Consider the following 23473-nt stretch of genomic DNA (forward strand, 5'->3'; position numbering starts at 1 on the left):
AGGAATGGAAAACCAAACATTATATGTTCTCACTCATAAGTGGGAGCTAAGCTATGAGGATGCTAAGGAATAAGAATGACATATGGACTTTGGGGACTCAGGGGGAAAGGGTGGGAAGTGAGTGAGAGATAAAAAGACTACTAATAGGGTGCAGTATATACGGCTCAGGTGATGGTTGCACCAAAATCTCAGAGATCACCACTGAAGAACTTACTCATGTAACCAAACACCATCCGTTCCCCAATAACCTATGGAAATAAATTAAAAAAAAAAAAAAAAAACGCTAATTGAGGGGGCTCTTGAGCAGCCACTTGCTCAAGCCTGCTCCCACTCTGTGAATTGTCTTCAATAAATCTGTGCCTACTCTGGCAAAAGAAAAAAAGGAATAAAAATAAATAAAATCAATGACCAGAAGCCAACACCATTTATGAGGAAGAACCATGAACAATATGTTAGAAAACTGAATGCAATAGCATAATAAAACAAGTAATTCATCAAAATCAAGTGTTTTCCACCCCTAGGAATTCAAGAATGAGTCAGTAAGATATTGGCTAATATAACACATGAGATTTGGAATTCTAAAGAAGCAAAGAAAAATGTTATAAAATCAGCTTCACAGATGCTGGAGAGAATTTAACAAAATCAACAACTCTTATTTTCTTTAAGTCTTCATTAAGAGAGGAAAAGATGAAAACTTCCTTTACATGATGAATTATATCTGTCAAAAATCTAGTATCTAGTTTAATGGAAAAATGTCACAGCCTGATGGGTTCTTCTTTCCCGCTGCCCTGAAAAAAGACTAATGAGACCAGCAGGTGTTGCAGCAAAGAATGTACTAATCACAGGCCTGCCAAGCAAGGAGAACAGGGAGAAAGTTCTCAAACCTGTCTCCCCCAGAATTTGGAGGCTGGGGCTTTGTAAAAGTACTTTTTAAAAAGTACTTTCCCAGCAGGGTTCTGGGAAACTGGAACAAATGATTGGCTGAACAATTGGGAAGAAATCACAGGAGCATCTCAAACTGTCTTTGTGCAGCTGAGTTAGTTCCTTGGCAGGGATGTGAGGGGGTAGTCTTAGAACTAGATAGTGTGTCTTGATCTACTTAAATGTTAAATCTAAAAAATATCTCAAAGACCATATCTTTAGGTTTTACAATAGTGATGTTATCTATAGGAGTAGTTGGGAAAGTTACACATTTTGCAACCCTCAGTTACATGACTCTGGGGCAATAGACAACCTATAGAAACACAGATTAAGCAATGGCAGGTTATGGTTTAATGCCTACTCATTAGCAAAGTCCAAACCCCTATCATAATTTTAACCCTGCCTTATGAATATGGCTTTAATCTTCAGACAACGAGGGTGCCAGTTTCCTTTGCCTCCAAGTTTAATGATAAACCAAATCCTTCTCATAGTTATATTGGCCTCTGCATTACAATAAGCAAGAAAAATATTCAGTCTGTGAATTTAGAAGCAAGATGGAATCAGTCATGCTAGATATCTCTCATTACTTATAATTCTGCAAAGGCAGTTCAAAAACACTGGAAGGATCTTGAGACTGACATGCCCATCATCATCTATCTCATTTAACACTGTTCTGGCAGTATCAGCCATTGTAATTAAACAAGAGAAAGAAACTGGAGGGGTCAATCTGGAAATGAGAGGTTGATCATCGCCATTCATAACTAATATGTTTACATAGCTGAAAAACACTAAAGAATACACTTCAAGATAACTAAAAACAACACGAGAATTAAGTGAAAGAGAAGAGGACCTAAAATCAACAGAAAATAGCAGCAGCTTTTCTATATAGGAATGACAAACAGTTTGGGGACAAAATGGGAAAAAAATGGAAAAAAATATCCCTTTTATAATACAATAGTACAAAAAATAAAATATCATACAAGAAACATGTAAATTCTATATAAAGAAATGCTCAGGCCGGGCGCAGTGGTTCATGCCTGTAATCCCAACACTTTGGGAGGCTGAGGCTGTAGGGTCACTTGAGGCCAGGAGTTCAAGACCAGCCTGGTCAATACAGTGAGACTCCTGTCTCTATTAAAACAGAAAAGAAAAGAAAAAACAGAAATGTTTAAAATACTTTTAAAGAAAGATGCATGGAAAAATGAACAGGAACAGGGCAGTTCATGCAGGGGGAGATTCTTAAATATAAAGGCTCTACATAAATTAATTTATATGTTAAACATTTGTAAATGAAAAATAAAATTCTAAGCCCTCCAGCCTACTGAATGGACCCCTCCTTCTGGCCAAGGGCATTCCAAAGTTAACCTGAAAAATGAGTTCAGGCCATAATGGGAAGGGAGGGTCAGATATTCAGACATGCCCCACGATACCCTCCTCCCTTTGGAATTCAGGCATAACTGACCAGCATTAACATTTAAACAGAGGCCTTAAGAATGACAAAACAGACTTTCTGTAGCAATAAGATACCAACATGACAGATAGCAGGCCATGAAAGAAATCAAATTATAATTACTATTATTATTATTATTATTATTTTGAGACGGAGTCTCGCTCTGTTGCTCAGGCTGGAGTGCAGTGGCGTCATCTCGGCTCACTGCAAGCTCCACCTCCTGGGTTCACACCATTCTCCTGCCTCAGCCTCCCGAGTAGCTGGGACTACAGGCACCCACCACCATGCTCAGCTAATTTTTTTGTCTTTTTTAGTAGAGACGGGGTTTCACTGTGTTAGCCAGGATGCTCCCGATCTCCTGACCTCATGATCCACCCACCTCGGCCTCCCAAAGTGCTGGGATTACAGGCGTGAGCCACCGTGCCCGGCCGAAATCAAATTATTTTACCCCAAAATATATTTGACACTTCGAAATCGTCCTATGAAGAGAGGAGGACCCAAAATCGACAGCAAATAGCAGCAGCTTTTCTATATACCAATGACAACCAGTTTGGGGACAAAATGGGAAAAAATATCCCTTTTATAATACAATAGTGCAAAAAATAAAATATCATACAAGAAACATGTAAATTCCATATAAAGAAATGTTCAGGCCCGGCACAGTGGTTAATGTCTGTAATCCCAACACTTTGGGAAGCTGAGGCTGTAGGATCACTTGAGGCCAGGAGTTCAGGGAAAATCTATGTTCTGCAGAGAATTCCCTTACCTTTCCAGATCTTTTCCTGATCCAGGACAGAATTAACTCAATCTGGCACCTTGTAAAGGCTGATAAGAAACATTTACAATCTATTCTCTCTGAAGGCTGCTACCTGGAGGCTTTGTCCGTATGATAAAAACTTTGATCTTCACCACCCCTTATTTTCACCCAGACACTCCTTTCTATTGATTCCAGGTCTTTAGATAATAACTTAACTCTTTCAACCAACTGCCAATCAGAAAATCTTTGTATCCACCTATGACCTGGAAGCCTCCTCCTACCCCCATCTTTGAGCTGTCCCACCTTTCCGGACAGAACCAATGTATATCTTAAATGTATTGATTGATGTCTTACATCTCCCTAAAATGTATAAAACTAAGCTGTAGCATGACCACCTTGGGCACAAGTTCTTAGGACCTCTTGAGACTGTGCCTCAGGCCATGGTCACTCATATTTGGCTCAGAACAAATCTATTCAAAAATTTTACTTAGTTTGATTCTTTATCAACACATGATTTAAATAAAAATACCAATAAGATATTTTTATACTAGTCAGTATGAGTCTAAAGTTCATGTGGAAAAATAAACAAGCAAAAATGGCAAGAATAATGCTAGAGAAGATGAGTGACAAGGGAAGCCACCAGCAAATTGCCTGAGGGAAGAGATGAACCCAGCGTTGGTACAGGCAGCACACCCCATCAGTGTGGCAACTGAATTCCAGCAAATGACGCTGAGCTGAATGGGTGGCCACGCTAGTGAAGATGAGTGACAAGGGATGCCAGCAAACCACCTGAGGGCAGAGAGGAAGCCAGCGTAGGTAGAGGGAGCACGCCCCATCAGTGTGGCAACCGAATCTTCCAGCAAATGATGCTGAGTCAAATGGGTGGCCATTCAGGAAACAGTCAAATGGAATCTACAATGCAGGCTTTATGCCAGGCTATGTATTCAAATGCATTCAGTATTTAAATGAGAAGACAGAATAATAAAAACTCTAGGAGAAACCATGAAAGAATTGTTCCATAAACTTAGAGTAAGGAATTTCTAACTACGACATAAAACTCAGAAACCATAAAATAAAGGGTTGATAAAGTATACTTAATAAAAGTTAAAAATTCCTACATGAAAAGAAAAAAAAAACTATAAGTAAAACCAAAACACAAATGACAAATTGAAAAATAAAAATTTGCAATGTATACTAAACAGACAAATTTTCTTAATAACTAAAAGAGCTCATGGAAACCCCATATTAGATGGAACTGTGAAAGTGCTCTATTTGGTTGAATATGGTCATATACTGGCAGCTGACAAGGATGAACCTAATAAAATGCAAATTTTAATACTTCAGAAAGATACTGTTTTTACCTATTATATTGATATCTACATTGTTCACAGGAATGTAAACCGGACAAGAGTCCTAATCAAAAGCAATTTAGCAATAACTATCAATTACAGATGCACATAGCATTTGAAGCAATAATCTTGCCTTTCCATTAAATGACATACACATGTAATTATTCACTGCAATGTTGTTTGCAATACTGAAAGATCAGAAACAATTTCAATGTCCACCCGTAAAAAGAAATAGCTGAGTACATTTGGTCCATTAAATTAATGGACTACTCAGCAACTACACCAAAAACCAGGGAAGCCCTTTCTGTGTAGACAGGGGAGCCTGTCTAGATATGGATATGCATTTAAGTGAGCAAGGAGTGGGACATGTGCATGGTATACTTCCATTTGTGGAAAGGAGGGGAAACAACATTTATACTTGCTTATACACATAAAAGAAATAAGAAGTAGAAGGCAGTAGTTGACTGTGGGTCAATAGAAAAGGACTTTTTATTATATATCTTTCTAGAATGTGGGAGTTTACACCAAGAGAATGTACATGTTCAAAAAGTAACTTTTAAAAAAAAAGGGGGCGTGAAGGTGCAGTAGCTCACACCAGCACTTTGGGAGGCCTACGCAGGCAGATCTCTTGAGGTCAGGAGTTTGAGAACAGCTAGGCCAACAGAGTGAAACCCCATCTCTACTAAAAATACAAAAAATTAGCTGGGCGTGGTGGTGCACACCCGTAATCCCAGCTACTTGGGAGGCTGAGGTGGGAGGATCCCTTGAACCCAGGAGGTGGAGATTGCAGTGAGCTGAGATTGGGCCACTGCACTCCAGCCTGGGCAACAGAACAAGACTTTGTCTCAGAAAAAAAAAAAAAAAAAAAAGGAAGAAATAATGAAAGAAAAAAAAAAGAAAAAATTAAATCCGATCCATAAGTGGTAAAATATCAGAACTCTCCACTCACCCTCCACCCCCAATCATCATCTCTAGGGGTTTAGTAGTTGTCTGAGTAGACACTGGAATGTAAAGAATTTTTTTCTTACTTTGGTTGAGACTACAAAATGTTGGAAATTTTAGTGCAAAAGAATTCATATACAACACTGTGTGTGTGTATATGTGTGTTCATGTACTTGAAGGACAATTTGAGTAATTTTTCAATAGTTATTATTTTTAGAATTCTGCTTCTGTGTAGGATGAAGCGCCAGTACATTAGCTTTGGGACCTCAGGACAAATCCCTCAGCCTCACCACCCCTACCTCACAAGGCAGGTGGAAAGATTAAATGCGATGAAGTATGTAGAGTTGGTCACAGTGCAAAACACATTGCACAAACCCACCTACATCCGCAGTGCACCACTGAACTACTATTCTTAGAGCCAGGAAGCTTGGCTGAGTCCAGAGAAATGGAATGTGGTTTCTTTCTATTCCCAACACTGCCTCTTGGGTCTCCTAGCTCAGGATCTCCTTCCCAGGCTCCTGAAAAGGACACTGTGCACCTTACCTTTTGAGTACTGGTGGTAGGCAGTCACCGCCATTGCCTCAGACATGTTGTGTAGCCTCATTTCAACCCCAGAGCTGTCCCCAAAATCCATCATCAGACAGAGAGCCTCTCCAGAAGCCATATGAACATGGAATCCCAGATTTGGAGGTGCCCGAGCTTCCATTTCCGGGGAGCAATCGAGAACAGAGTTCATGGAGTTATCAGAATTTTGAGCTAGGATGGCCACAGGAGGATGCTGAGTAGGGGGATAGAGGATCTCAGAACCAGACTGCAATGCCATGAAGCTGGGGGTGCGAGGAGTGCCGGGTGGAAGGCTGTGGGAGCTGTGGGAGAGAGGGAGAGGCTTCAAATTTCATGACAGTGGACCACACTGCCAGGTGGGTTGGGAAGGCAGAAGCCAAGCAGCCTGGGCTGGGTCCAACTAGCTAGAAGCCAAGTCTGAGAAACCTGATGAAAGGCTTCACTTCCACTGGTTCTCAGAATAGGGTCCCAGGGCCAGCAGCATCAGCATCACCTGAGCACTTGTGAGACATGCGAATTCTTCACCCACCCCAGACCCACTGGGTCAGAAACTGGGGTGGGGCCAGCAAGCCCCCAGGTGAATCTGAGGTCAGCAAAAGTTTGGGAGTCACTGCTCTAGCTACATTACTAATAGTAAAAGGTAGAGTTTCTCTCATCACTGATTTAATGGACATGAAAGATGGTATCTCCCACAAGTCACTACTTCCTGTGTTTTTGTGAAAAGCTCCCCGTGAGGGTGGGTGTCATCCTTTCTACATTTCTCCCTAGCTCCTTGTGCTGCAAATCGGTTGGGGAGTTGGGAATAGTCTAGGATACTCGTCTCAGCTTCCAATCACACAGGACTTTTGTGATCATCATATATGTGTTAAAAGCTGGTCTTGAGTAAAGCATATGGTGTTGGTACCAATACATGGCATAAACGAAAGATTAAAGAAAGGAAAAGGAAGATCATGGAAACGGCTTAAGTATCTTAACGGCCAATTCTCATGCTCCCATGTTTTTTTTTTTTTTTCCTCTCCCAGTGTGCTGTGCATGTCCCGTTAAAAATACACACAGGCGGGTGGATCACAGGGTCAGGAAATCGAGACCATCCTGGCTAACATGGTGAAATCCCGTCTCTACTAAAAATCCAAAAAATTAGCCGGGCGTGGTGGCGGGCACCTGTAGTCCCAGCTACTCGGGAGGTTGAGGCAAGAGAATGGCATAAACCCGGAAGGCAGAGCTTGCAGTGAGCTGAGATCGCACCACTGCACTCCAGCCTGGGTGACGGAGCAAAACTCTGTCTCAAAAAAAAAAAAAAAAAAAAAAATACACACAGTCAGCCGGGCTCATGCCTGTAATCCCAGAACTTTGGGAGGCCGAGGTGGGTGGATCACGAGGTCAAGAGATCAAGACCAGTCTGACCAACATGGTGAAACCCCATCTCTACTAAAAATACAAAAAGTAGCCAGGTGTGATGGCAGGCGCCTGTAGTCCCAGCTACTCAGGAGGCTGAGGCAACAGAATCACTTGAATCCGGGAGGCGGAGGTTGCAGTGAGCTGAGATTGTGCCACTTCACTCCAGCTTGGGTGACAGAGCGAGACTCTGTCAAAAAAACAAACAACAACAACAAAAAATATACACAGTCAGACAAAGCCTCAGTCTCAGTATGTGATTGATAGGAAACATAAAGGCAACCAAGTGACATGGGTCCCTGATGGCAAACAGTGGCCAATTACGTTTACACCATCGTAACTTGAAAGTCACTGGACTTAACTGCAATGATAATTAAAGCAAACAACGAAGATACTAAAATCACCAACGATTAGGCATGGATGGCTCCAGACTGGGGATGAAGAAGTGATGCTGGCCTCCACACCTCCTTCCCCTTACCTTCTGGGAGAAGTGGGAAAATGGGAAATCGGCCACAGGGGTACTCGCTTGGAGCTGGTCTGAGTGGGTCTGGCCACCTCGGTGGGGGTCTCCATCGAGACAGTCCCAGGAAGCAGCCCCATGGCCGTGTCCTCCGCACAGCACAGCAGTCTCAGGACACAGCAGGAAGCCTCCATCTTCAGGCTGCAGGGAGCTGCCGCAGAAGAGGTGCCCTGGACCTTAAAAGTTTAAGAACAGCTCAGGATTTATTGAACGGCCTCGTCCGGCATCAGTAGTTGATGTCCTCCACGCTCAAAAAGCCAATTTAATAAAGAGCCCCACTGCTGCTGAGGTCTCTGCTATTTGGTTGGGCGACCACATGTTGGCCCCATGCGTTGGTGCTATGTCATGAGTGGTAGGACTCACCCTTTCCAGCATACTAGCCAAGAAAGTGCCCAGCTGGCACCAGCTAGAACTATGAGACATGTTTGATCAGGAATTTCAGGGTTGCTTAGTATTGGAAGTTCGTGTTATCCCCTCAGCTAAGCCAATAGAAAATTAGCAACTTCATAAGGTCATCTATAACTCTATAAGGTTGTCAGCTGAGAGATGGCGCTCTTACAGACAGCAAAAATGTAAAGTCTATTTTCCCTTACTGTGGTGACAAATTTTAGTGCTGCCTTCAAACTGCCTGAGCAGTGTCCAAATGACTTAAAAAGGCAAAATACGCTTCACTGACAAACTCTGAGGCCGCCTCCGTACGGATGAGTCTCCCAGATGCTCACCAGCGGCTTTCTGATGAAATTCAATGGCAGGGGTTAGATACCAACCTGGAGAAGGCCAGAGAATGTGCTGTCCGTGGTCCCAGTGGCACACAGCCGCCTGTGATGGAACCTGGGGCCACCACTGCTCCAGACCCTCGCGATTATAATGGAAGGTTTGTGGGGAATTCTGTATGGGAAGGAAAGTGCAGAAAGAAAAGGAAACCCAGTCATGTTTCAGTCATGTATCTGGCTTATTTGATTACGAATCATGCCGTTCCCCAGGCTTTGCTGGAAATTCCCTCGCTGTGATCGCAGGCCCATTCCTGGGAGTCAGGCCCAGGCTGACCATGGGAATATGATGTGGTCAGAAGCCAAACCAGCGGGGCTGCTGCAGGCACTCGAGAGAGAAGTCTTAGGTAGAGTAGAGCTTATTAAACCATTGACTAAAATCCACGCCCACTTAGGACACTGCTTCAGACAGTTCACCCAAAGGGGCGAGTCACGTACAAAATGTGCTCTGTCTGCCCCGTGGGGCCTGGACTCGGCTGGAACATACTGTGATGCAGTGACTGAGGGGGCACCGCGGGAGGCCTGGTGGCAACTACTTGCCTAGCAGTCAAAGCCTGGCAAGGAGGCAGGGCTTGGGAATGGGACTCAAGGACCGTGCCTCCGGCCAGCAGGGACAAGGGCCATTTAGCTGGTCATCTTTGTGTTCCCCTGTCATAGGACCCTGTTTTCAGCTGTTATCACCACCTCACCCTGCTGATGAGCCCCAGCGAGCCCTGCAGGAGGGAGTGAGGCACAGCGGTTCCTTTCTTAGCTGCAGCTCCAGGCTCCTCCTCTGGCAAGACCAGCCTGACTCTCAGCCTCCCTTCCCCAACATGGCTCCAGTGAGGTGAGTGTCTCTGTCTCAGGCTGTGGCAAGGCCAGGCCAGCATTATAATCCTGCATGAGAAAAATCCACGACGAGTATTTCCGATGCCTGCAGCCGACTGGCTCTGGGCTTGCTCTGCTCTGCAGAAGAGTTAAGGTGACAGGCTCTGGGTCAGAGGCTGTGGAGCTCAGTCCCCACCTACACAAGAGTCACTATTCTAGTGCCTCAGCTGAGGCTCAGTGTCTGTGTCTGTTAACACGGAGCTCAGAGAATAGACCTGCCCTGGTGAAGAGTAAACTATTAGATGATAAGAAAGAAAAAAAAGTTTTATCTGAGGAATGCAAGCCCCTTTACATGATCAGGCCCAGAGAGGCATTAAAATATGACAGCAGTTATGTCTCATTCCACTTGAGCTAAATAATGACCTCTTGAAGCCACTTGCTATGTGGGCTCTAAACTGACTTGACGCCAAGTAGCCAAAAAATGCCATCCACCTTATAGTTCAACCCTGTATAGCCAATCACTGACCAATGCTATTTCTGTAAACCAATGAGAATTCCTGAGGAACAACTTCTGTAATTGCCTCCTCCTCTCCTGAGTCGTCATTTTTTCTTTAAAACTTGAGCCTCTCATTTGTTCTCTAAAGCACTTCCCAGTGTTTCCCATGCTGCAGTGCTCAGCCTTGGCCCAAATAAACTCCCCATTTATTAACTTTGCCTTGGTTTCTTCCTTTAGGTCAACAATGTGGACTGCACTTAACCTCAAATCCAACGCAACGTCCTGGTCCTGGGACGCTCACAGTGACTACCATGCCACTGCCTGGGCCGCCCCTTTGTCCCCAACCCTCTCTTCACCATCATCAGCCTTTGTGTACGGAGTACCCATGACATAACTAACCCCACCTTAGAAAAAGGCTCCATTTCTTTTCACAGGGCACTCTGCCAACAAGGAGAAGATGTTTGGTTTAATAAACAAATCAAAAAAATAAAGACTGCATCCAATTAGATAAGGACACCAGCACACTCTTCCACTATCGGTTCTCACCAGAGGGCCCTGTGACCATACAAGATTAGGCGTGAACAGTTCCAAATGGTCATCTTAACTGCCACTTTCTTGTAGTCACTTGTGATGACAGCTTGGCATCTGCCGCCAGAGGCTCTACTACCTTCAAGATTTTCTTTCTTTCTTTTTTTTTTTTTTGAGACAGAGTCTCACTCTGTCGCCCAGGCTGGAGTGCAGTGGCGCAACCTTGGCTCACTGCAAGCTCTGCCTCCCGGGTTTATGCCATTCTCCTGCCTCAGCCTCCCGAGTAGTTGGGACTACAGGCGACCGCCACCTCGCCCGGCTAGTTTTTTTTTTCTTTGTACTTTTTTAGTAGAGACAGGGTTTCACCGTGTTAGCCAGGATAGTCTCGATCTCCTAACCTTATGATCCACCCGTCTCAGCCTCCCAAAGTGCTGGGATTACAGGCTTGAGCCACTGCGCCCGGCCAAGATTTTCTTGTAAGACTGATGAACCATTCGGCTCAGACTGGGACTCCTTTTGTCTTCTTGGCTCCCCCTGGACTGGTTCATTAACCCTTTCTCCTATCTCTTTTTCTTATTGATGTTAAGTGTTACTTTGTTTGCCGTGGAATGTTTAATCTATAACAATTATAGGTTAAGTATACTATTATGCATGGTTTGCAATACTGACTGACAGAGTGGCATCAGCCTGTGTGCCCGCGGCTCTGACTGCCAAGTGAATGGGAAGTACTATGGAGAACTGCCTCCTCAAGAGGTCCATGTAGCTCATGGCTTTTGTGATTGAATCACAATCAATAAAAGCCTGACGTTGTGGAAAGACACAAACATGCGTGGACCTGGTTATCTGTAACCTTGCACTACTCATGACACTTCGGCTCTGGGGCTTGTGGTGCGGTGGCCTACATGCTGTCCACTCCGTCAGCTGAAGCCCACTTCTAAGCACTTCCAGCGGCATGTCAACCCGGCTCTTCTGTCCTCCGAGGGACATCTGAAGTCACTTCAGCTGTTCCTAATGTGACATATTTTTAGTCCAGTCATCATCCGAGTCACTTGCTTTCTATTTTTCCCCTTTATATCCCTTTAGTTCTTAATGTAGTGATTCTCTTTAGGAAAACAACAACAACAACAAATCCGCATGTCTTAGCTGTGTCCTGGGAAAAAAGAAAAAGGCACCCGTGTCTATCCAGATTAAGGTCCATGCATGTTTGTGTCTTTCCACAATGTCAGGCTTTGATTGATTGTGATTCAGTCACAAAAGTAAAGGGCCTCAGAACTGGGACTGGCTTGGGGGTGGAGGGGATTGTGCTCAGGCCTCAGGAGACAGACACAAGAGTACCCCCACCAGGCTTCACTCTGCTCACAGCTAAGAAGGTCTTCTGTTCCTAGGAAGGAAGACCCTTTCCTTCTAAGCAAGCACACAGGCCAGAGGTTTGCTCACCCAAGCACTTCAGATTTGTAACCAGTGAGGGCCCAAGACAGACTGCAGCAGCTAAGCAGGAGGTGGGAGCTGGAGTCAATGAGCTGCCACATAGGGAGACCCCACCCCGCTCTTGTTTCCCGTGTGTATTCACAGGCCCTGCCTGCATTGCCAGGTTTCAGCAGAGGACAGGAATGACATTCCCGTGGCAGCACACAGGGAGTGCTGATTCCACTTGAAGATTTCTCTCTCATTGAACAGTTACTTGCACCTTAGCTAAGTCTTGAAATAATTTCTCAAAAATAAGCTGTGAAATTCTTCATTCATTGACCCAAGCATCGGAGAAAATCATTCTGTTCAAGCTGCAAAGAATGAGTTTTCTTAACTGGGGCTCCAGGGGATGCACCAGTCTACCCACTAGAATCCAAAAGAAGTAAGAATTTCACACAGAGATGCTCTACCCTGAAATGGATGCTACACAGGGCCTCAGTCATCATATTTCCGGGGGACAGACAGACAAATCTGGCCATAAAAGGTAGGCTTATTGTTAGCAAAATGGAGTCCAAAAAACAACAGTCCTGGGCCCACACATCCAAGTTTCTGGGTCACAAACTGTCGGGGGGATCCAATTCTCCCCAGTACTGCTGCCAGCAAAGACTCGGAGACTACTATGGTGGGGAACACAGTCAGGTGTGCAGCGTGGGCTGCCCTCACAGCTGGCTGTCAAGGATTCTTCTTTTCCTAAATTTCCACCTAGGGGCTGAATCAGGTGCATCCATGGTCACAGGTTGGACTTTGCCCGTGGTCTCCCAGGGCACGGTGCCAGCTTCATGCTCTGCCCTGCCTCCTTTCCTGTCAGGTTTGAGGATCTTACAAATAAATAAAAGGAAGGCCGGGCGCAGTGGCTCAAGCCTGTAATCCCAGCACTTTGGGAGGCCGAGACGGGCGGATCACGAGGTCAGGAGATCGAGACCATCCTGGCTAACACGGTGAAACCCCGTCTCTATTAAAAAATACAAAAAACTAGCCGGGTGAGGTGGCGGGCGCCTGTAGTCCCAGCTACTCGGGAGGCTGAGACAGGAGAATGGCGTAAGCCCGGGAGGTGGAGCTTGCAGTGAGCGGAGATCCGGCCACTGCACTCCAGCCTGGGTGACAGAGCGAGACTCCGTCTCAAAAAAAAATAAATAAATAAAAATAAAAATAAATAAATAAAAGGAGCAATATTATAGCAGCAGATCAAGAGTAAAGATCAGGTGGATTGGAGGTAGATCAGAAAGAACTGTGATCAGTTTAGCTGTTCTTGGCAACATTGATGGGCCATTACCAGTCACTGCCTTTGAACAATAACATGAAGGGAAAAGTCGCATCAGTGAAAACAGTGGAACTGAATAATAATGAGGAAAACAAACATCTACATTTACCCATGTTTTTCCTTTAAGAAAGAAAAGTTACATTTGTTCTTTGTATCATTCAATGTTTAATTTCCATTAGAAGGAGTAAAACCATCGATTTCAGGTACAGTGTGACACTAGAGAATCCAGAAGGCGGCCAACTATTTTTTTAAATTATGCCTACTTTGAATTTTGTATTGTCTGGTGCTATTGTGTTTTTTTAAACTGCGACGAAAAAAAAAAAACATAAAATTTACCATCTGAACTATTTGAAGGCACAGTTCAGTGGTGTTAAGTGTATGCACACGTACATGGTTGTGCAGTATCTTTTTAGGACTTTCCTATCCTGCAAAACTGAAGCTCTGTACCCATTAAGCAACCCTCCGTTCCTCTCCACCACAGCCCCTGGCAACTACCCCACTCTCCTTTCAGTGTCTATGAATGTGACTACTCTAGGGACCTCGCATAAGTAGAATTATAAAGGATGTGTCTTTTTGTGACTGGTTATCTCACAAAGCATAATGTCTTCAAGGTTCATCGAATGCTGTCTTAAAGTCTGTATGTTATGCACCATGAAATAACCAATTACCATCATGTCGAGTGCTTGTACCTGGAAGGCTCACCATATTCCTTCCCAGAGTTCATAATGGAGACAATGACGATTCTTGTATGACATCACCTTGTACGGCTCCCAGCATTCGGGGGTTTGTCATACTACCTGGTCTACTCCAGCAAATTAACTTCAGAACACCATTCTTTTTTCCACCAATTTAAGAGCTGCATTTGCTAACCCACCCTCGGGCCATGTAGGAACAAGCATCCACTTTCACATCTGAGCAATTCTTTGTAAGTCTCATATCATTTGCATGTTCAGAAAAGCAAGATTTCGCCATGGTACATTGACATACCTATCAGCACTGTGATCACAATCCAGAGGCGCCTGTGTTTTTTCATTAACAACAGCCTGTGTTTTTTCATTAACAACACTTAACACTGCTTTACTAGTTGTTTTCCAAATGTTCTGTAAGAAAAAATAATAAAACAACGTGAGAGAGCTGCTTATGAAAACCCAGTACATTTGGGAAAGTAACATTACTTCGTTAACAGAATAGCGGTGGACCCCTGCTGTGCACCCGGCACTGTGCTGGGCACCAGAGAAGCAACGGCGAGGAAAGCAGACAGCTTCATCCTCCCAGGGCTCGCCTTCGGCCAGAGGAAGCAAGAAAGCAAACACGTAGCCATAACAGCATCTGCTGGGGGTCGTGCTGCAAGGGAATTCACAAACCTCCAGGTTGCCTAGTGTTAATTAATAGGGTCTTCAAAGAGCTCCTCACACTGTGCAAGATAAGCAGGGTTTCGGTGCTTTGGCTGCTGGAAGCCTTGTCTGTGCTGGAGCCATCTGGGGGCAGCCCCTACTCCCCACCCCGGGGGCACCCCCACTCCCCACCCTGGGGTATCCCCTACTCCCCACCTGAGGGCTACCCCCTCACTCCCCATCTGAGGGCTACCCCCTCACTCCCCATCTGAGGGCTATCCCCTACTCCTCTGGGCTGGGCTACCCCTGCCTGCACTTCTCATCTGTGGAACTACACTCTGGAGCTGAATTAAGACTTTATAAGTCACACTTGCTTCACTGGCACAAACACACATGATAGCAAAACAATCCCTGATAAATTCCTGCTGAAACATGGAGGTGCTTTTGAGCTGTACTGTACATGTACTGTATTCAGGAAGAAAAGCCGAATTTCCCCAGATCCAGGAATACCTTCTGCCCAGAAGGCAATGAGGATGGACTCTGTGATTCCCGGTCTTCTGCCTTTGTCTTCAGAGCACACCGAGGACAGTCACACTTCCCATCCCTCATAAGAAGCACGTGATTAGCATAGACCTCTAGAGAAACAACAACAACAACAACAACAACAAGCAAACAGATTCTGAAGACTGCAATGTTCTGGGAAGGTGAGAAAATAAAGCTGGAGAAGCCCTCAGTTATACACAAGTTCAAAGCCACCCGGGCCTAACAACGGGCTGATCATGAAGATGTGTGTCCTTGGGCTTTGGCGTCCTGCAGTGTGTCTTTTCTTTCTATTTCCTTGCTTAAACAATGTCTTAGGTGTAGCCCACACTAAGCAATATGAGGGAACCCACGACCACCAGCCACACTGACAATGAATGCCTGTTCCAGAAACACCCAGCGGTCCGGTCATAAAATAACGAGGGTCAAGGGTCCTGCTCAGTGGTATGTAGTAGAGGGGGCAATACCAGAGTCTGAAGGAGTGGTGGGGGAACTGTTGAACAAACAGGAAGACCATTAAAGACACTCCAAAGTTTATAAGCAGGATGTTCCCACCCGGGCAATCTGGCCCTGACAGTAGCGTGGACCTGGCTGATGTTCACTCCTCCCATCTCTGAGGGCTGAAGGCTGGGCAGTGAGCGGGGCCCGTGTCCACCCAGCTGGGAGGCTGAGGGCCCTGCCACGTCCCATGCCTGTGGGAGTAGCTGGAATAGGATCTGCGCACAGCTGACAACTGTCGCCGGCGATGACAGGTCCTTGAGTGTTTGTGATGCCATTCTCTCCACTCATGCGGATGTTTGAAAATGTCCATAATAAAAGTTAAAAGAAAATATTTCTGCTAGACCTGGCCCTGCACAGAGCCACTCTCAGCAAGAAGCCAGGCGACTGCCTTGGGTGCAAGAGCTGCTTTCCCTGAAGCCCCCACCCCTCTGCCCTTCGGGGAGGGCCTTGCATCCCCAGGTAGGAGGGGAAGGAAGTGGGGGTGGCAGGTGAAGGGGGGACTGGAGCACTCTGCTGCTTTTCCCTCAGACCTGAGTTCCCGCAAGGAAACCTGTTTCTGCCTGGCCTCCCTTAACCCCAGTCTCTTATTCTGGCCAGCTTTGCTCAGGCTAGAAGGAACCCAAAGGCCTGCAGGCCGCCGAGAGCAGCAGGTTCTCCAGGAGCTCCAGGCCAGGGCTGGGCCATCCTCACGGGGGGCGTGGCTTCCTCCCTGCACCCCAGCAGTGATGCCGGCAGGCAGCTTTCCCCTAGCCTCCCGGGACACTCTCAAGTTTAGCCTAGGACAATATCAAATCCAGTGTTAACACTGTGAGTCAAAGCCACTATTTACTGTCAAGAGTCCAGTGTACTAATATCTTGTGACAATAAAAGCGGAGAAAAAAGCAAAGGCTGTGCTCCCGAGGGTTGTCTAATACGTGATGTGCTGCAAGTACCATCGAGTGCCGTTGAGCGCCCATGCAGGTTGGATGCGCCAACCGAGGTAGGAAGCAATTTCCTGAACTGGACACATCTGAGAGGAAGAAAGATTTAGAAAATGTTTGGGAATAAGCTAGAATAGGCAAGTGACTCATATTTCTCTGAAACTAATTAGTCATCAAAGTCACTGCGCCCAAATTATCTGAAAAAAAAAGTGGACACAACCCTGAACAGAAAAAATTAAACAAAAAATCATAAAAAGTACACAAAATCGCAAAATTGAACAAAAGGAAAAATAAACTAAATGAGTGAAACTAATCCTGAAATTGGCCTAATTGTCCCACAGCACTGATATTTATAGGTTTTTTTGAATAAACATGGAAATTGACTCTCCTAGTCTTAAAACTTGAGACTTCACATCCATCTTATCTGAGTTCCTCCCTCAGGAAACCAACCCAGGAAAGGGACCCAGCAGATCCCTGCATCCAGCCAGGCCCCTCATTCCTCAGACTGCTTCCTCACCCCTCTCTTAATTTTTGTTTTCTTGCCTTCCCTGCTATATAAACTCCCCCATTTTAGTCAGTTGGGGAGACATATTGAGACTTCATCTCCCTTCTCCTCATCTGCAGCACCTGATAAAGCTTTCTTCCCTGGCAATCCTCGCTGTCTCAGTGATGATTATGCTCTGTACGTAAGCAGCGGCAGCAGGACATCAGGCAAACCCCTGGCATTTAGGTACCAATTCCACATGATCTTAACATAAGAATTGCAAAAAGAGTTGGCGTTGCATTGTTTCAACATTGATGCCAGACACACACCCACCTCCTCCCCCCCCCCACACTTCATTTAAATCTGTCTCTTCAGAAATGTAAAAAATTTTTAAATTTTAATTTTTAAAATCAGTTTCTCAGGTCTACCAAACGTGTAGCCTAAGTTGAAAACTCGAAAATTCCTTCTACTTAAAGGAATCCTGGCAATGACATTTTAGGCAACACTTTAGACTTTTCATTTTAAAAATTGAAAACAGAGATACTCTCTGTGTTAAGGAGGAGGAGGAAAACCCCACACCTGTGGCCATGCAGACACCTCCTGTAATCTAAGTATCCCCTTCTGGGCTCTGGGAGGCCCCATTGTAGTCTCAGTGGTTCTCGAAGTGTGGCCCCCAGAGCTCCTCAGCCTCACCCCAGACCTCCTAAAGCAGAAAGTCAGGGGTGGGCCCCAGTGAAGAAGTTAAAAATATACCACCCTGGCATGTGGACTATTTAAGTCAGAGGCACTTGCAAAACAGCAGGTTTAAGATCACTCTGACCTTCCTTCTGTTTCTTAAAAACAGAAAATGAAATTCCCATGTGGAAAATGTCCTCTTTATACCAGGGAAATAAAGCAACACTCTTGTCATGGTGGCCATGCCTCCTTCCCCAAGGCCTTACCGACCCACAGTCCACCTCCAGGAGGGCTACAGCTGCACAGATGAAGACCCCAGCTCTTGTCAGTGCTCACAGACAGCTCACCACCGAAGGAAAGGCAGCAGGCAGCCTGGAGACACCTAAGGGAAAGAAAATAACCAGAGGAAAATTAAGTACAATCGTTTAATCACAGCCATCCTGTGACCACTCTTCCTTCCATATCCACATTTCTGCCACAAATGTATTAAGTACATAATTGGCTGCCAAATGAACAAAAAAAACGACTTGCATCTATGGTTTCTTCACTTCATATTTCCCAAACTCAGGGTCTGTTTTGGAAGATTAACTGAAATATAGTTCCCATCTGATTACTAAAACAGCCTCTGAACAGACCCATCTCTCTTCCTGCTGCCTCTAGGGCTTCCTGTTCAGATGCACAGAGCTGATCTTCCAGGGCAAGGCCTGGTGGCCCCTAGGGCTCCTCTTCCTCCTCCTTTCTTCCTGCCTCACTGTCCCCATTCCCACTGCTCACTCGCAGCTCTGAGGGCACATACTTCCAGCCCATGGGGATCTGGCATGCTGCAGGAAGGAACAGCATGGAACCCATGGCCCTGGGGAGAGACCCCAGCACAGACACAGAGTAGGCACTGCATGGCATCCTCCCTGTTCATCTCCACAACAGACTTGAGAGGTTCCGTGCAGTTACTTTTTAAGATGCTGATATCATTTTGATAGTTGTCCCTGTGCAAATCTCATGTTGAATTGTAATCTCCAATGCTAGAGGTGAGGCCTGGTGGGAGGTGTTTGGATCACGGGGGCAGATCTCTCATGGCTTGGTGCTGTCTTTGTGAGTTCTCCAAGATACGGTCATTTAAAAGTGTGTGGCATTTCCTCCCCTCCTCTTGCTCCTGCTGTTGCCATGTGATGCATCTGCTCCCCCTTCACCTTCCACCACGATTGTAAGCTTCCTGAGGCCTCCCCAGTCGCAGATGCCAGCATTATGCTTCCTGTACAGCCTGCAGAACCATGAGCCAATTAAACCTCCTTTCTCAGTCTCAGGTATTTCTTTATAGCAATGCAAGAACAGCAATGCAGATGGGATCATGGAGGCCCAGCAAAACAAGTTAACTCAGCAAAGTTCACACCATCAGTGAGAGGCAGAGCCAACGTTTAAACCTGGTTCTCAGCAAACCCAAAGCCGACGTCAATTCTATGGCACCTTCCTTCAAAGCTCTCTACAGGTGTGCCTCCAGAGCTCAAGCTGCAGCTGAAGTCAGCCCCAGAGCTCTGCCCCTTGGCATAGCTGGTGACTTTCCCTCTGGACTCCCTAGGCCTTGGCAGCTGTCTGCTGCTCTCATATTTGTCAGCAGAGATCACTGTGGGTCGTCATCTGGTCCCTGGTCACTCCCTTTCAGCCTGTGGCTCCTTGGGTCCTGAGGTATCTGTGTCTGGCACCAATCGACTTGAGAAAGATCAAGCGCAGTGAGTGAAATAGTCCTGATCTAAGGTGCGGGTTTCCTGAGTTCTGATCTTGATTCAGCCAGAAATGGATGGTGTGATTCAGGCTTCTCCTCCATGCCCACTCCCAGCGACAGGGCAATGGGAACCATCGCCAAGTTCCCGGCTCCATGTAGGCTGCTGTGCTAAGGAGAAGGGCAGGCTCTACATCCACTTCTTCTAGACACAGGCAGTCACCTTGCCTCTCTGTGTCAGTCTCCTTCACTGTTTAAGAGGAGCGACACAGACCTACTTCACGAGGCTGCTGCCAGGACTGTCACTCCGGAAAGGGACGCCCTGTATTAGCTAAATGCTTGGTAACCAGCTGCTAAGGGTGTTCGCCTTGTTCTTAGATGCTGTGTTCCACCTTTCCCCTGAAAAATGCATTCAGCTCTTCAGAATTCTCTTTTTTACCCATTTTGGATGTCTATAAAGTCTATAGGATATCTACTTTATCTTAAACAAGGTTTCTACAAAGATAAAACTGGACAGTTTCACCCAATTTTTACAAGTCTGGTTCTTGATGCCCAAGAAGCCGCCACCAGAGGGCAGACGAGGACACTATTTATAGTTGAGGAAAGTTTGCAGGGAAGTGCAAAGCTGTATTTTGAAGATGAAGATGGTTGCTAGGTCAAAGGCCTCAAACTGTTGAATAATTCCAAGGATTTCCTTGTCTACTCTCAACTATGCTTGTCTTCCAAAGGCCAGAGAAATGAGAAAATAAAAAATAATAATAATAGAAAAGGGGACAGCTTTGGAATCATACAGACCAGACCAGATCAGACTTAGAGGATTTCTGCAATGATCTGGTGGGCAAATAAAATTGAGGAAAGGACCAACCTAACCTCTGTCCACCGTGTGTGCCTCACAGCCGATGGCTGTGAGACTGCCCGCCACTCTGGGCCCACACAAGGTTAGATAGCCCTGGCACCCACCAGGTTCTGAGACCCTCTCAGACGCCCCCACAACGGGATCACTTCCAAGTGCTACCCACAGAAAACACCAGCCCTGGTTCCTGGGACATAGTTGGCCCTTGAGAAGTAACTTTCTTCTCAGAAGGTGAAAAGCACATCCCCAACAGCGGTGTCCTCCACTCACAGAGGCGCCAAGGATAGCGCTGCAAAGCTAATATTCCTTGAGATTTCAGAAATCTTTTCAAATAAAAAAATGGAAGGGGGAGATAATTTAAATACAAGGGAGGCTGTTTTTCCTGGTGTTGGGAGGAGGCAGGCCCCCAGGCCCTGGCACAGAATCAGTACCATTTTCACAGAGGCACCTGGCTTCCTCTTGGTTAACTGTGGCCATTGGGGAATGGGATGATACTGATGGCTCAAACACAGTCTGTGATGCCTCAAGGGAACTAGTTGAGTCATTTGTTTGAATTACATGACAGATCTCTTATAATTCCTTAAAAGCGAGTGTTTTTCGGGGCTTGTTGGGGGTTGGGGGTAAGGGGAGGGAGAGCATTAGGACAAATACCTAATGCATGCAGGGCTTAAAACTTAGATAACTGGTTGATAGGTGCAGCAAACCACCATGGAACATGTATACCTATGTAACAAACCTGCACATTCTGCACATGTATCCCAGAACTTAAAGTAAAAATAAAATAAAATAAAATAAAGTTTAAAAAAAGTGAGTGTTTTTGAGCAGTTGGAAGATGAGAGCATTGGAGCTGAACTCTTATCTTGAACCATTTCACCTGCTCTGGCCAGGCACTCCTGGTTATAAAGACAGGGGCAGGGAGGGCTGGAGCAGGCTCTGGGGCTAGTCCACCTCAGCACATAAGGGGCAGACACTTCCTCATCAACAAGTCGGAATGAAGAAGGACGTTTTGCTGACCAATATCAACAAATGAAATATTGGCAAGCTGGAAGCTGCAGAGACCTCATATTCAAACCGATTTAAAGTGAACTAGGCAGGGAAGCAGAAAAATGATGGTCTTTCTTGGCGTTCAACGCTGGGCTCTTACATCAGGCCCTCAGATGGAAATAACCTTGGACAGGCTTTTGCATGATGGCTTTTCCTGTGTTCTTTTTACTGCCTCAACTAAGTGTTTAGACCAGACACTTTCACTCACTGTCACTGTAGGGATTCTGTTTATCAAGGTCCTCGAATAGGATTCCAACTACTCCACCATCACCATCTCCAAGGTAAGATCCAGGCACTGTAACACCCTTGAAGGACTGTGCTAAGTTTTCTGCTGGATGAGTTTTAGAGACCAGGGAATGTAAATGCAAATCATTCAAGCTGGAAATGGATTGTGGGGGTCACATGTGGAAGATGATGAAACTGGGAGAAGATGAAAAATCACACCAACACTCACACCACACACACACACTCACACCACACACACACAATACACATACCACAGCATCACACAAAATATACACACTCACACACTCACACCACACACACACATACCACAGCATCACACAAAATATACACCCTACACACTCACACTCACACCACAACACATACCAGCACCACAAAATATACACACACTCACACCACACACACCACACATACCACACATGAATATACCACACACTCACACTCACACCACACACACATACCACAGCATCACACACAATATACACACTACACACTCACACTCACATCACACACACACCACACACACCACACATGCATACACCACACACTCACACTCACATCACACACATCACACATACCACACATGCATACACCACACACACTCACACCACGCAGCATCAAACACAAAATACACACTACACACTCACATTCACATCACACACCACACACATACCACACACACACCACACACATCACACACTCACACACCACACACACCACACGACGCATATACCACACACTCACACCACACAGCATCACACAAAATGTACACAATACACACTCACACACACACCACACAGGCATACACCACACACACCACACAGCATCACACACAATATACACATTACACACTCACACATCAATACACACCATAAAGCATAATGGCGTTCACACACAATATACACCACACCACACAGCATCACACACAATATACACACCACACATACCACACTCACACCACACACTCAAACACCACACACGCACACCACACAGCATCACACACAATATACACACCACACATTCACACCACACATACCACCCACACCACAAACACCACATACATACCCACAATAGCATCACACACAATATACACATTACACACTCACACATCACACACTCACATAATACACGGACACCACACACCTACCACACCACATGGCATCGCACAATATATTCCCACACATACATCATGTGCACACCACATACCCAACACTCCACACACACACACACTGCCATCACAAGAGGGCTGGCTCTACACCGCACCAGTCACCCACCACACACACACTCTAAACACACACACACACACACCCACAATAGTACCCATTGGCTTCAAAGGCATGACATCATGCTACCTCACACCCAGCTACATACCACAATCTAATAATTCACACACCTCCAACACTGCCACATATTAATACTACATATACTCAATAATAATATAATAATACCCACACACTCACACCACGCATTAATTCATTAATAAGCATCACACACTCCAAACACACCATACACACCACACACAGAAACACCACACACACCGACACATTATACACACATCACACAGCACACACCATGCATCACACACACACACCTTATACCTATTCACCGATACATAATCTATACCACACACCACATAATAATACACAGACCACACACCACAGTACCCACACACATGTCCTATACCACACACACCCACACACAGACACTACAGGCCTAACTCCAGGAAATGAGGGATACAGCAGAGTCAAGAAAACCTCTTCTGTTTCTACGAACCAAATCAGCCACTGTCTTGCTTTAGGTGACTCAGGAAACCCCAAAAGGCTATGACTTCAGAAATGGGGCCTGGACACCAATTACAATGGCTAGTATGTGCATGAACTAGTTGCTCTGCAAGTACAAGATGTAGAAATATACAGGGGAAAAAACATCAAGTCAGCA

At 45.6% G+C, this 23473-nt stretch overlaps 1 protein-coding gene across 1 annotated transcript in view; it reads right to left on the bottom strand.

Annotated features, from left to right (window-relative positions):
* Positions 1-23473, bottom strand: part of PKD1L1 (polycystin 1 like 1, transient receptor potential channel interacting) — a 216094-nt gene that overhangs the window by 161592 nt on the left and 31029 nt on the right. The window contains 6 exon segments of the mRNA XM_031665407.1: positions 5956-6285; positions 7857-8074; positions 8666-8786; positions 14215-14327; positions 15072-15196; positions 17948-18063. Coding sequence (XP_031521267.1) covers positions 5956-6285; positions 7857-8074; positions 8666-8786; positions 14215-14327; positions 15072-15196; positions 17948-18063 — 1023 coding nt within the window.

The sequence above is a fragment of the Papio anubis genome, chromosome 4, assembly GCF_008728515.1.
Source record: "Papio anubis isolate 15944 chromosome 4, Panubis1.0, whole genome shotgun sequence".
In the NCBI taxonomy this organism is placed as follows: domain Eukaryota; kingdom Metazoa; phylum Chordata; class Mammalia; order Primates; family Cercopithecidae; genus Papio; species Papio anubis.